Source organism: Agelaius phoeniceus, chromosome 7, assembly GCF_051311805.1.
Source record: "Agelaius phoeniceus isolate bAgePho1 chromosome 7, bAgePho1.hap1, whole genome shotgun sequence".
Classification (NCBI taxonomy): domain Eukaryota; kingdom Metazoa; phylum Chordata; class Aves; order Passeriformes; family Icteridae; genus Agelaius; species Agelaius phoeniceus.
Window position 1 is genome coordinate 35,223,988 of NC_135271.1, and position 13,660 is coordinate 35,237,647.

General features: G+C 45.5%; 1 protein-coding gene across 4 annotated transcripts in view; it reads left to right on the plus strand.

The window, feature by feature from the left end:
• CFAP65 (cilia and flagella associated protein 65) overlaps nt 1-13,660 on the plus strand; it is a 31,487-nt gene that overhangs the window by 2,459 nt on the left and 15,368 nt on the right. For 3 of the 4 annotated variants that reach the window (XR_013183085.1, XM_077181553.1, XM_077181552.1), the window contains exons 5-18: nt 953-1,119; nt 2,226-2,425; nt 3,048-3,178; nt 4,286-4,508; nt 4,826-5,091; nt 6,325-6,525; nt 6,936-7,292; nt 8,005-8,142; nt 9,021-9,269; nt 9,690-9,914; nt 10,157-10,309; nt 11,537-11,702; nt 12,261-12,389; nt 12,882-13,107. Coding sequence is in view for 3 of the 4 variants with exons in the window: in XM_077181553.1 (XP_077037668.1) it covers nt 953-1,119; nt 2,226-2,425; nt 3,048-3,178; nt 4,286-4,508; nt 4,826-5,091; nt 6,325-6,525; nt 6,936-7,292; nt 8,005-8,142; nt 9,021-9,269; nt 9,690-9,914; nt 10,157-10,309; nt 11,537-11,702; nt 12,261-12,389; nt 12,882-13,107 (2,831 nt within the window). In the remaining variant the exon portion in view is untranslated. Of the gene's footprint in view, nt 1-952; nt 1,120-1,186; nt 1,266-2,225; nt 2,426-3,047; nt 3,179-4,285; nt 4,509-4,825; nt 5,092-6,324; nt 6,526-6,935; nt 7,293-8,004; nt 8,143-9,020; nt 9,270-9,689; nt 9,915-10,156; nt 10,310-11,536; nt 11,703-12,260; nt 12,390-12,881; nt 13,108-13,660 lie in introns of those variants that run through there. The other variant, XM_077181555.1, reaches the window with a different exon arrangement.

The following is a 13,660-nucleotide window of genomic DNA, read 5'->3' on the forward strand; positions in this document are numbered from 1 at the left end:
TGTTTCTGTAAGCTTTATTTTAAACAGCAATGGTTCTTTATATCCAGACCCTTTTCTTATTGTTCAGGTTGTTTGTAGTGTCTGTCTTGGCTCTGAGTGTTGATCTCTGGCTCTTGTCCATAGCTGTGTGTCTTTGATGTGTACCTCTGTCCTAGCCATAGAGCATGGTTATTGGACAGATTCCCAGCACCCTGCTCTCTTAGTATCATGATTTTCTGATGACTGTTCAGTGTTCCCTTTATGAAATAAGCTGCTGGCCTTGTTCCATTTTCAGTGAATAGTTTGTCTGCAGCACATCAATCGCTAGAACAGGAGGCTGCCTTTCTTAGAGAGAGCAAGGACTGTGCGTGCTGCCGTGTCCAAGGTCTCTCCTTACCTGTATGAGTGTTACTCAGGAGGGTGACAAATGGGAAGCATAGAAAACACCTATCTTTCAATTCCTTCTATCTTGGCTTGTTAGCAGATGTCCTGAGGCTATTTCTGTATTCTACACAGTACTGTCAATGCTGCATCTTTAAGTTGTGTTATCTGCTTGGCTCTCTCGCTGACAAAGCATTTAATCAAAGATTGATACTTCTGTGCTCATGGAGCTCAAAGAAAAGCTGTAGATGCTTCAGTTCAGCTGAATTGGGATCTTGAAAATACTGAAAGAAATCCATCTGCCTTGAAACAAACCGGGTGAAACTAATGTGGCCTTCAACTGCTCTTCATGGGAGTATTTGTGTGTTCCGTGACAGAGGAGTATGCCTGAGTACCTTCCACACTGCCTGCCCTTTCTGAGTGATTCATATGCTCTCTGTCCTGCACAGAGGCCTCCACTGGTGCCTCTGTTGCCAACAGTTTTTTCCCCAACACTTGCAGTGGTGCAGGTGACAGGTATTCATGGGCAGAGCTGCAGCACCTGCAAGGTGGATTCCATCTAACTGCTGTCTCCCTTTGCTCTTCTGTGCAGAGGGACTATGAAGACAACATCCTCTTTATGAAAGCTGAGGGTGAGTTCTGTGTTAGCCTGCAGGCTATGCTTCCACGCTGCTGTCTGTCCATGCCGGCCGCTGTCCAGTTGCCTGTCTGTGCTACCCACAGTGCTACGGAGGCGGTGTTTCCTGTCTGCAACGTTGGGTGAGTGACAGGTGGCTAAGCAGACACTCCTTCTGTTTTCTCAGGTATTTTGCCACTTCCTTGGACTCTCCAGTGAATGCAGCTCATTCCAGTGGTTATTAGTTCTGCTGGCTGCCTTAACAAGAGGCAACACTGCCTTCCCTAAGGTATTGGCAGAAAGGGCAGCAGAATGGTAGTTCAGGTCATTGTGGGCACATCTTGGCATCTCACATCTGTTTGTTGCCAGCATATGCTGAGAACCATTAGTGCACAGGAACTAGGGGGGAACAAGCACAGAACATCCCACATTCACTGGAGAGGCCTGGGCTTCCGTTTAACCAAAGGCAACCTGCCCAGCATGAACAGGGAGAGATGGGCTACCAGCTGGAAACATTTTAGTCATTTAGGAGAAAGGATGCAAGGATGCTCCCAGTTACCAAGGTTTGTCTTATTTTAATGAGGAAGGACAGTACTGTAGAAAGGAATGCAGTTGGCTGGAAGTACACCTCCTCCCAGGCAAGGAGGATGTGTACTTCCAGCCAAGTGATTCCAACCATTTCAGGTGTTTCAGTCTCCACTTGGAGAAATAATTTGCTACAAATGATAGGCCCAGGATGTTGGAGGATAAGGATGGTAAGCAACACACAGCTTAGATCAATAAAATAGAAAAAGCTGATGGCGTATCATGTTCTTTGCAGAAATCAAACAAGGAAACGGGGTTCTGGAAAATTGAATAAGGTATTAGGGAAATGGCTCAATCCTCTTTTCTCACCTGAGCATATAACAGAGGAACAAATAGTCATTTAAATTAAGTAGCTGCAAATTTAGATACAAGAAAAGCAAATATTTAACTGTGGAGCTGATTTGCTTGCTATCACCTTATGGTCATTAATAAAGTTCTTAGCTCTAATAACTAAGATTCTTTAAAGTGTGAGCACAACAGAGACTAGAGACAAATTTCTTCACAGCATCACATATTTGTCCAGCTGCATTTGGGATTCTTCCATTCAGCACTGGTTGCTTCACATCCTAACTGAATAACCTATTGGGAAAGGCCCATCCTATGCATGATTGCACAGGCAGCAAATGATCCACTGATCTGCTAAAAATGTATCTCCATTTCCTAGTGATCTCGTTAGCATCTTTGAATGGGAGACATCAAGTCCTTTCTTCATGAGTCCTGAGTGTGGCACACTGAACCCAGGTGCTAAGTGCTTGGTCAAGGTGATCTTCAAGCCCGAGGTGGCTGGGGTGCATTATGCAACAGCAACGTGCTGGTTTGGAGGTGAAGTTAAACAAAAGAGGACAATCATGCTAAAAGCCCTGGGTGAGTCTTTCTTGCATTTAACACTCAAAGAAATGTGTATTGCCCCTTACTCTGGAATAGTGTTCCACAGGGATACAGGGAGGGCCTGCACTCTGAGGCTCGGCCACACTTGGCTCAACCCAGTGATGAGCAAGTGAAGCCCACAGTTTGAAAGTGGCCTGTGGAATTCTCTAGTGTACTTTTGCCAATTTGGAAGTGTTATTTGAAGAGACAGAGGGTCCAATATGCCCTGTGGCATGTTTTGGCCAAAACAGCATTTCTAAGGCCTGTTTGAGTTGACAGAGGGGAAGAAATGAGAGGAATTCACTGGAAAAAGCCTCCACAAACTCCTGGCTTTGTCTGCACTCAGTGTCTCCTGTCTATCCCTGCTAGACAGAGAAGCAGAGGGAAATTTCTAAACCTTTCTGGATGCAAGCTAAAATAAGCAATAATTTCATTAGCAAGTCCAGTAAATTAGGGCTAGAAGGGAGTTTATTTGGTTCAAAGCAGGGCCAACTTTGAAGGTAGATCTAACTTCAGAGTTATCTGAGGTTCTTCAGACCTTGTCCAGTTGAGTGTTGAATGTTCAAGAGTAGAGGTTCCACCTGTCTTTCCTAATGCAGTATACTATTCTCTTTAACAGCCAAATACCCCTGCCTGTGTGTGAGTGTGACAGGAAAGAAGCCTGGAAAGTTTCAAGATGTCCTGTGTTTTGGATCAGTACCAGTTGGGACAGTTGTGGAGAAGTCTGTGGAAATCTTCAACGTGTCTGTGGTATGGGGAGAGGGAGATTGACTTCTTGTGAGAAGCTGGCAAGCTGACACGTTTCCCTGGGATATGTGGTCTTGTCTATCTCCCTTAATGCTGCGAAAATAACCTAAGTGTGAGTGAAGCAGAGGTGATGAGCCTTCCCCTACCAGCCATGCCATTCACCCTTGCCTCCCAGCTACAGTGCTAGCAACTTAGCCATTTGCAGTGTGGTATTGCAGTTTCCCCCTGCTCCCCTTCTGTGCTTGGTCCAGATCACCATGTCTTTTGCACCCTGCAGCTCTCCTGCCCACCCTGGACAAGTTAATCAATCCTGTGTGGCAGTTGTGTCAGTCTCAAATTGATGTGTGTGTGTGTGTGTGTCCCAGGCAACTGATGGATCTTCCACTGCCCTCTGTGGAATGCAACCCAGTGAATTGTTCAAAAAGTCAAATGGATTTGAGCACCTTGTTACTTGTGCCAGCTCAGCCCTTCCCAGCCTCTCAAGTGATGGATGTACTCAGAGACTGCTGACATAGATGACAGCAGTGCTGACTCCTCCACAGGCCCTGCAGCTTGGGAGTGGAAAAGACACACTCATTTTTGTACTGTTATTATTCACACTGCAGGGGTGCTCAGCATTGCCAGGCAAGGATCAGGACAGCTTTTAAAAGGGTCTTGAGTAAGGTGCCAGAGCACCAGCTTTGTGTTTTTTTGGGAAAAGAAGACCCATAAACAAGGTGGAACTGTGGATAGAGGGAAATAAGTTACCCACCTGCATGTTCCCCTGGTCACAGCAGTCATTTACACTATTTTGTCCCCTAGGGACACCTTGAGCCATCTTTCCACCTAGCAGGAGGGGCACTCCAACCCCGGAGATCACTGGGAGATTTGCTGCAGCCTGCTGCTTTCTGAGCATGTTGAGGGAGCCTGAGTTGCTTGAGTTGCCACCCATTCTCCATCAGAACAAAATGGCAGAGGTTTGCTGCACAGTGGTTCTGTGGTGGCCTTGGTGTTCTTGGTGGTGTTCAGCACTGCTGAGAACTGCAGTTCTTACCTGATTAGTGTCCTTCATTCAGAGCCATCCTGGGTCATGTTGGCTTCTTTGTTAACCTGTTTCTTTTCTACTTGTAGGTTGATGCGCCATGTACAATAGAACGAGCAGAAGACCCTCTGCTTTGTGGTTATGTTTTCTCCTGTAATGCGTCCGGTGATGTTGTCCCTGCCAAAGGGAAGCTGCTCTTGTGCATACGGTTTCAGCCCCAAGTAGTAGGAGAGCACAGTACTGACTATTTCACTATCACATCTGCTGGATGCCACTTGAAGACTGTTCTGAAAGTGGTTGGCTCATGTAAAGGTACCAAAGCCTTTCCCGTTTCTCCCTGTCAGCTTCTGTGGAGGGAAAAGGTTAGTGCTTGGGGAAGGGCTTGAAGTTATCATAGCCTGAAGTCACAGACTAAACTCCTGCTGGGATCTGGCTGTCCCTGGTGTGCTGTTTGGGATTTATGCTTGCTTGACTGTTTCAAGTGAATGTCCAACTGTTTGCTAGGACCAGTAGGTTTGCTGAAGAGTTGAATCTGTTTGGGAATGTCAGTTAAGCGCAGTAGTGTCTTGTGACATGTTGGAAGAAACAGCTATGACAGGTCCAGGATCTTATCTTGCATGTTGTGCTAGGTCCTTCCGTGTCCCTGCACCAGCATTCTGTGAGCTTTGACTGGATCAATCTTGGAGAAAGTTTGATGCGGACACTGAAAATCAGCAACACGTCCGATGTCCCAGCCTATTATCAGTTTGATATTGATTGCAAAGGGAGTGTCTTCTCCTTGGATCGCCCCTGTGGAGTCTTGGAAGGCACAACAACACTGACACTGAAGGTGACCTTCCGACCTGCCCACCCCATGACCTACCACCGCAGAGTCGCGTGCCTCGTCCACCACCAGGTATGGGAGGCAAAGGGTAGTTTCATTGCTGGGATACTTTAGAGGCATCTTCAGTGCAATCCAACAGGACTGGCCTGTCTCAGTAATCCCTGCAAATCTCTTCCCACTGCATTTTCATTGAGAGCTGTCATAGAGTCGTTAAGATTGGAAAAGACATCTAAGATCATTGAGTCCAACCATTAACCCAGCACTGCCAAGTCCACCACTAACCATGTCCCCAAGTGCCACATCTGCATGCCTTTTAAATACCTCCAGGGATGATGATTCAACTACATCCCTGGGCAGCCTGGGGTGACAACCATTTTGGTGAACAAATTTTTCCCATTATCCAATCTAACCACTGCCCAAACACAACTTGAGGTCATTTCCTCTTGTCCTATCACCTCTTACCTGGGAGAAGAGACCAGCCCTCACATAGCTACACCTACCTTTCAGGTAGTTGTAGAGAGCAATGAAATTCCCCCTTAGCCTTTTTTTTTTTTTCCAGGCTAAACAGCCCCAACTCCCTCTGCCATTCCTCATAAGACTTATGCTCCAGACCCTTCCCAGACCCTTCACCATCTTCATTGCCCTTCTCTGCACATGCTTCAGCTCCTCATTGTCGTTCTTGTACTGAGGGGCACAAAACTGAGCATAGTAGTCAAGACACAGTCTCACAACTGCTGAGATCAGGGGGACAATCACTGTCCTGGTCCTGCTTGCCACACTGTTTTTGATAAAAGCCAGGATGCCCTTGACCTTCTTGACTACCCAGCCACACACTGGCTTATGTTCAGCTGTTGTCAGCCATCACCCACAGGTGCTTTTCTGATGAGCAGCTTTCCAACCACTCTGCCCCAAGCTTGTAATGCTGCCTGGGGTTATTGTGACCCTTAACAAGGACCTGGACTCTTGTTAAGCAGAATCCCCATGGTGCAGGTTCCTATCAGCAATAGGATGTGGACAGTCAGTAATGCCTGCAGATAGGGTGAGGTGCACCCTCTGTGGCTCTTGTCTGTTTAGGTCTCTCTCCTAACTTTAGCTGCATCGCTGTGCACTGAGTGCCTTCAATTTTATCTCCAGTTTCAAGAAAGTTCTTGTGTCACATTGAGACATAAAGTAAATGGCAGCCTAAAACTGCAGACGCTAAGCCTTTCCCAGCATGGTTTTGGAAGTGAGATACTGGTATGGTGAAACTCTCAAAGCAATCACAAGACAGTTTATTTCTTATTATCCTGTGTTGTGTTTTCCCAGGAGCCCCTGTATGTGGACTTTTTTGGTACCTGCCATTCAGACACAGCTAAGCCACCCACCCTTCAGAAAAGACACCTCTGCTGGTACCGAACCAACATGGTGAGGGGACTGACCTTCTACCCCCCTGATATCCTGAGTGAAATGCTGAAGAATGAGAAGTTGCAGATGGATGAAAAGGGAGCTCTCATGCTGCCCCCTGAGGTATGAGCTGCCCTCCCTGGAATCTAGGACACTTTCAGCTCTTCTCTATATATGCTGGGTATCTGTTGTACAGAAGACATATCTAGAAGGCCTTGCAAGTGCCAGACTGATTTCTTTAGTATTTCTGCTGTTGATGTTCCCAGCACACACTTTGTCAGCTGGCTTTTTACCCTAATTCAGCTTCTTTCTGGCTTTAACTCAATCATGGGGTCATTTTCTGCTTCCTCTTTAGTTTCAGATTAAGGCCTACAAACAGAAGCCTCCTTGAAGCCTAGACTTTGAACTGTCCTAGGAATTCTTGCTGAAGTGCATCTTGCTGAAGTGCTCTCTTGCTCATGAAGGCAAGCAGCACCTGGTGTCTCCCACAGGCACACTTTCCCTACTCATACTGAGATATTTCTATCCTGTAGATTTCTGAGGAGCAGTCGCCCAAGGAATACTTTGAACCCAATGCCATGGCTGAATATTTTGACAATGGTGAAAACAGCGACCTGGCCTTGTTTCCTACTCATGTTAGTGTCAGCCCCAGGGAGTATGATTTTGGATGCTGCATGCCACCACAAAAATCTCTTTCTCTCTGTGTGACCAACCACACCAAAGGAAATATCATTGTTGCCTGGACTCCAAACCATGACAGTGCCTTCCATGTGCGCCCTGAAGTCTGTGACGTGGCACCATTGAAGTCTTCAACCTTCCATGTCTTTTGCAGGCCCACTCAGGTCAACAGTCTTTATGCAGCAGAGCTGGAAGGTTTTGCTGTTTATAAGGTTAGTAGGAATTACTAAGACTAGAGATGACCTAACAAGCAACTTTTTGCAGAATAAAGTATTTCAGGGGAGTTAAAATTCAGTTTAAACCCTATAAAACTAGCACCTCTATTAACTCTTTTGGCCACTGCTTTGATACACTGTTGGGTTAAAGTTTCTCTTTCACCCATGTCCTGGCAGAGAAATGACAGAACAAGTCACAGCTCATGCACTTGCACAGCCACACTTGCTCTTACCCCTAAGAAACATGAAGCATGGTACACCTCACTGAAGGAGGAATTACTATGAATTGCTGCACTATTAGTGTAGATGTGAGCCTGCACAAGAATGGTTATTGTGGCCTGGGTGATGGGTAAGAACTTGGTCTTTGTGTCTGACCCTCCACACGTAAAGCTGCTGGGCACTGCCTCTCTTCTCCCAAGTGACATGGGATTCATGTTACACGAGTCTGCAGTTACAGGAGATTTAGCACCCAGAAATGTCCTGGTAAGTGAAAGTTAGCATTTGCCATCTGTTTCTCATCTGGCACTGGTCAGTCCTTCTTCCCTGAAAATGTTAATTCCTTAGCCCCAGGGCTGTCATAGAACAAGCAGCTGCTTGAGGTAGTATGTGCACTTGGTCTCTTCCAACACAGATTAATCTGTGATTCTGTGAAGGCACCTTGCCACACTCCCTTCCTGCACACACTGTGTTGTCCCTTGTGTGTCTGCAGGTGATGAGACACTACAACAACATTGAGGATGATGCCACCATCTGCCCGTCGTGGTGCCTGACTGTGAGGCTGAGAGCACACACTTATGAAGCAAAACAGGAGCACATCATTCCACAGTACATCCTGGATGTCCCCAAAGTGTGTAACTGATTGACCTTTGGATCTTTGCAGAGACACCCAGTATTCTGAATTCTTTACTTTGTCTCCCATTGCACTGAGATGTGTCTTTGGTGGTTTCTGATGGTGTGGAGGCTCCTGCTCTGGTACAATAGTATGCTGTTTCTCCTGCATTAGCTTCCCAACCTCCACCATGTCAGCTGTACCAACCATCTCATTAGTTCTGAGAGAAAAGCTGTTGGGATCACCTTCTTTTCTGTTTAGGTGGACATAGGCACTAACAAGGGGAGCCCAGGAGCCTCAAAAACTGCATGCACTTGGGCAAACAGAATCCTCATGAAAGAGAAGTGGTTGTAAGATAGAGGGGAAGGTTCTCTCTCTCTCTCTCTCTCTCTCTCTCTTCATGTTTCCTGAAAAACACAGTAAGGTGTTTTTCCTATGAGGTTAAGGGAGACCTGATCCTAAGGCATAAGAATAGTCTTGAGAACCTCTTATGAAATCTCCTCAGCTAATCTAGGCCATGCAGCCTTTATTTGATGTGCATGAAGTAGAGCAAATTCTACCCTGCTGGAATTCTTCACCCAGAATGTCACTATCCATGCAGAAACTGCAAGCATCAACAAGCAGCTCACTTACTGGATGGGCATAAAGCATGGCATGATGGAAAATAGGTTCACCAGTCCCATGAGCCCATGAGGGCCACTATGGCAAGGGAAAAGACCATCATTTCTGTACCCTTAGGTGGTTTAATTTCTTTCCTTGAAAAGAAGCAGTTAGAAAGTTCTCCATAGACTCAGGATAGTGCTTATTGCAACCTGGAATTAAATATAGTGAAAACTTTTTCTTTAAGATGGTTTTTAAACCCAGTGAAAGCAACCTTTTTTGTTTGTTTCCCCCAGACTTTTCCTCCTGTGGTTTGTGACACTGATACCTACTGCAGCATGCTGTTGTCCAACACGAGCACCTCTTTGATAACCTTCAGTGTGAACCACACTGAAGACTGTCCCTCTGTTTTGGTCAAGCCCAGGTTAGGACATGTCATTCCAGGAGGCCACCAGATTTTCCTTCTCTCCACTCACCCAGTTACAACAGTCTTGCAGCAGCATGTCCTGTCTTTGGAGCTGAACTCTTATCCTGCATACACCAAGGTAAGGAGAGGGAAGTGGAAGATGGTGAGCAAAGTTTTGTTCCCTTGTAGTCTTCCCTTTTCATAGTGATTTGCACTGGGATGCTTATTACATCTCCTAGTGGTTAGTTTAGATTTTTCTCTTTGGAAATAGGAACGAAAGAATATTTTCAAAATTTAATATGGAGTCAACATTGCAGAAAAAAGGGCTTTGTGGTGCCAAACATCCTGTACCCCTTGTTCCTTACATTTCCATCTCTTGGCATACACTGTATTATGCTAAGGACCTGACTTGACACACAGCCTAAAGCCCTTCCCCTCCTTAGTAAGATCCAGATTTTTCTTGCTTCTCTCTCGGAAGGAGCAACATCTTTGTAAGGTTCCTCCAGAGGTAGCTGAGACTTCTAGCTAATGTCTGTTACTTTTTCTCTTAATTCCACAGGAGATTGTTCTCCAGAGTTGTGGACAGTCCCTTCTTTTGCTCTTAGAAGGTGATGGAATTCTCTACTTCAAGCCTCTCCAGATAGGGACCTCCTTTACACGAATGTACACCATTAAAAACTGCACAAGGCTACCCATGGTTTTCACATGGAGGATCCGTCAGTCAGACAGGAAGATCCTGTCTGTCAGCCCCGCTGCAGGGATCCTCCAGCCCTATGAAGCCCTGGTAAGTTCAAATTCTACCAAAGTTGTAGTTTGCTCTCTACAACACAACCTCAGCCTGGCTTTGAATATCTGGATGTTCATTCCCAGTGTGAATCTTTGATGTATATGGAGGTGGTGTGTCTGCAGAGAACTAGGTTAGTTACAATGGAGGAAGGGACTGTGCATTAAATGCAATTGTTGAGGTGTTTGGGTTTATTTCTGGACTGAAGCTCCTGTGGATACTTCTCCCTCTTGTGATTGCAGGCTCAGGCGTGGACTTTTACTCCTGACAAGGAAACCAAGTATGTGCTGCGAGCTATGGTGTTTGTGAAGTGGAAAAGCTCAGAGCCTGTGTCTCCCACAGATGTCCATTATGTCTTACGGGTCATTGGAGAAGGGGCACTGGGCACCATCAGGGTAAGGAACAGGGGCCCACTGAGTACTAATAGGGGAGATCAGGGAGGGATGGGGGTGTTGGACTTTCCCTTTTCCCTGTACTGGAAGCAGCCAATAAGGATTCACAGCAAAATTCCCAGACACTGTTTTCAGTGTAAATGACAGTACACATTTTAGTGGCCTAATGGCAACATGTTGTAAATGTCCTGCCAGTTCAAATACAACCTTAACAAATCCTCTGGGATTGCTCTGTTCCAGACTAAACCAAGCAAGCCATTTGGCTACTTGGGAATCACGGTTCTCTCATTCTGTCTGTTCTCCTTCTCCATTTGTTTTGCTGTTAGTCTGATTTCTAAGTGTAGTGGACCTTTTAAAGTAGTATAGCCAGTACACCTCCATGTGGCTTTCCTCCTGTTATCTGCAGATCTGTGCAGCCACTTTCATTTTTTGTCAGGTTTCTTAACAAACCAGAGGTAAATAAAATAATACTTCGAAAGTCATTGCCCAATGTCAATCATGTTGATTGATGGGTGATAATGTCTTTGAGGTACATAGTCATCATAAATTGTATGTGAGTCCTCAACTAGCCAAAAGAGAGGGGCACTCTTTAAACAGTCACAAAAGGGCCAGCAAAAATCTCTCAGCCGTGACTCAAGTGCAGCTGGCCAGCTAGTGTTCTCACAGCCCTGAATATGCTACATCCTACCCAGCAAACAGCCTAAAAAACAGTAGAGAAAGCATGTGGAGGAGGATTGAGTCCCTCACAGACCTGTTCCACATTTTATTGTGCTCCAACCACCTGAAAGGAGTTTGTAGCAAAGTGGGTGTTGGTCTCTTCTTCTGAGTAATAAGCAATAGGGCAAGAGTAAATGACTTAGAATTGCATCAGGGGAGGTTTAGATTGGATGCTTGGAAAAATTTCTTCAGGAAAGGGGTTGTCACTCATTGGAATGGGCTGCCCAATGAAGTGGTTGAGTCATCATTCTTGGAAGTATTTAAAAACGTGTACTCAGGGACATGATTTAGTGGTGGCATTAACAGTGTCTAAGATTTTAGCGATCTTTTCTAACCTTAACAATTCTATCTCCCAGGGCATGTCAGGTCCTACACAAAGCAGGGAGTCCTTTGCACTGCACTGTATGGGCCATGTGCCAAGGGATCAGCATGTGGTGACATAAGTGGTGGCTACACTCAACCACTATGCTTGACATGTTAAAGTGACCTTAGCATGGTGGGTTTGTATTCCAGGCACAAAACGACTATCTGGACCTTGGAAATGTTCTAGTTGGTGATCAGAAAAGCTACAGCATTGTACTGCTAAATGATGGGATCTGTACTCTGAATTACATCCTCAGTGTGGAGCAACTCTTCACAGGGCCCCATGACCCTGAGGAGGTTCGCAGCGATCTACTGGGTACTGTAAAGGCATTAATATGGGACAGGACCTTAGTTTTCCTCCCTTTTCTCCAAAACCAATCTAGAATTAACTTGGAGGTTGGACTGCTTGCTGGTTGGCTTGCACTGATTCTCTCAAGCCTTAAGTTGTCTGCCCCTTTGTATAGGACGTGACTTTTCTATCTTGCTGGAAAAAGCATAATCCAGAGTCTGACAATTGAAGTTAGACCAATCTGGACCTTGAAATAAGAAACAATTTCCCAGCAGAGGAGAAAGTTAAATAAAGGACCTTACCAGAAGAAATGTTGGAGCTCAGCTCTTATTTGCCTTTCTAGAGGACCTCCAGTTGGGAAGTTCCCTGCTCTTTGCTGGCCAGAGGCAATCTGGGTACTCCCAGTAAGCTGCCTGCAGTTGTAGTCTGGGAATCTCAAGTTCAGCACTTGAAGCTAATCCTAACTATTAGGCAAGGGGTGGCAGTGGCTAGGGTGCAGGTAGACTTAGGGATCTGTGTGCCACAACATGTATGGTGTAAAAGACAGTAATGCCAAGAGCCCATACCACCTCTTGTATCTTACAGCTCTAGAGCTGGAACATTCCAGAGGAACAATTCCTGCAAGATCAAAAGTTTCTGTTGGAATAAAAGTAAGGCCAGCCCGTCGGCTGCAATACACCTGGAAAATCAGATATGATATTTTCCCACCCAGAGGTGAGATGGATGTTTTGGGGTGTTCAGAGATGGGGGACAGTGTTTGTAAAAGAAGAGACTGACAAGACAAGGAGTTTTCAGCTTGGAAGGTGAAAAATGTAATGTCATTTGAATGAAAGGGGAACACAAGATATAAATAACTGTTTGTGATTTTTTCAGTGTGAAAACAAGGGGCACTTCATAAAATGTTTAGACTGTAGGTTTAAATCAAAAAAAGTTTTCCTCACATAGTGCAAAACAAAATTGTGTAAATGCACTGAAAAGGATCCCATTCATAGTCTTTTGGTGATGTCTAAATGCAGAAGTCAAGATACAACTAGAAGTCGGTGGTTTAGGGGTTTTGAGAAGCTGCCAAACAAAAGAGTATGTACAATGCCCATTCTTTCATTGTTCTTGGTAGGGTCTCTTTCCTCTTTGCTGCAGTCAGAATGACCCAGGCAGCAGCCCCTTAATGGTACATGACTACTTTTTGGTGTTTCTTTCTCCCCCAAGCTGCAGACCTTGCAAGTGCTAAAGAGAAGGAGGAGTTCCTCTGCCGCATTGTAGCAACAGGCGTCTACCCAACTTTGTGCATCACAGACGCTTGTACAACAGGGACTGCCAGGCGTAACAGCAAGATGCACATCTGGAAGCTCTTCTCCTTGGACACACTGAATGAATACTTGGAGCGAGACCCAACTCCTGGCGAGCTCACCTACAAAGTCCCCACAAGGCACAGGTGAGCTGAGGAAATGGCTTAGTGGATCTTTGAGTCCCTTGCATGAGCCAGACAGAGATGCTGTGGCTTATTGGAATGCGTTGTAGCTCCTTGCTGCGTGCCACCCTGTTTTTCCATCCTAACTGCTGCAGGCAGTTGCTCACTTCCACTTTTCTGCTTAAGCTCCCTTGAAAGGAGCCACAGAGAGAGAGGATAATTTAATTGCAATAACCTCCAAAAGTCTCTTGTGTAGCCCCTTGCTCAAAGCAGGGACATATAGATCAGATTGCCCCAGACCTTATTTAGTTCTAAATATCTGAATATTCAGTGCTGAATATCTCTGAGAATGGAGAAACCACAGCTTGTCTGAGCTCCTGTTTAACCATTTCCATGGTGAAAACTCTTTCCTTAGTATCTCATCAGAATATCTTGTATTGCAACTTGTGCAGTTGCCATCCCTGACCCATTGCTTCATAAGGCTGAACAAATCCAGGTCCTTTTGTCCATCCTTGTAATCATTGAATGGTTTGGATTGGAAAGGACCTTAAAGATCATCTCATTCCAACCCTTCTGC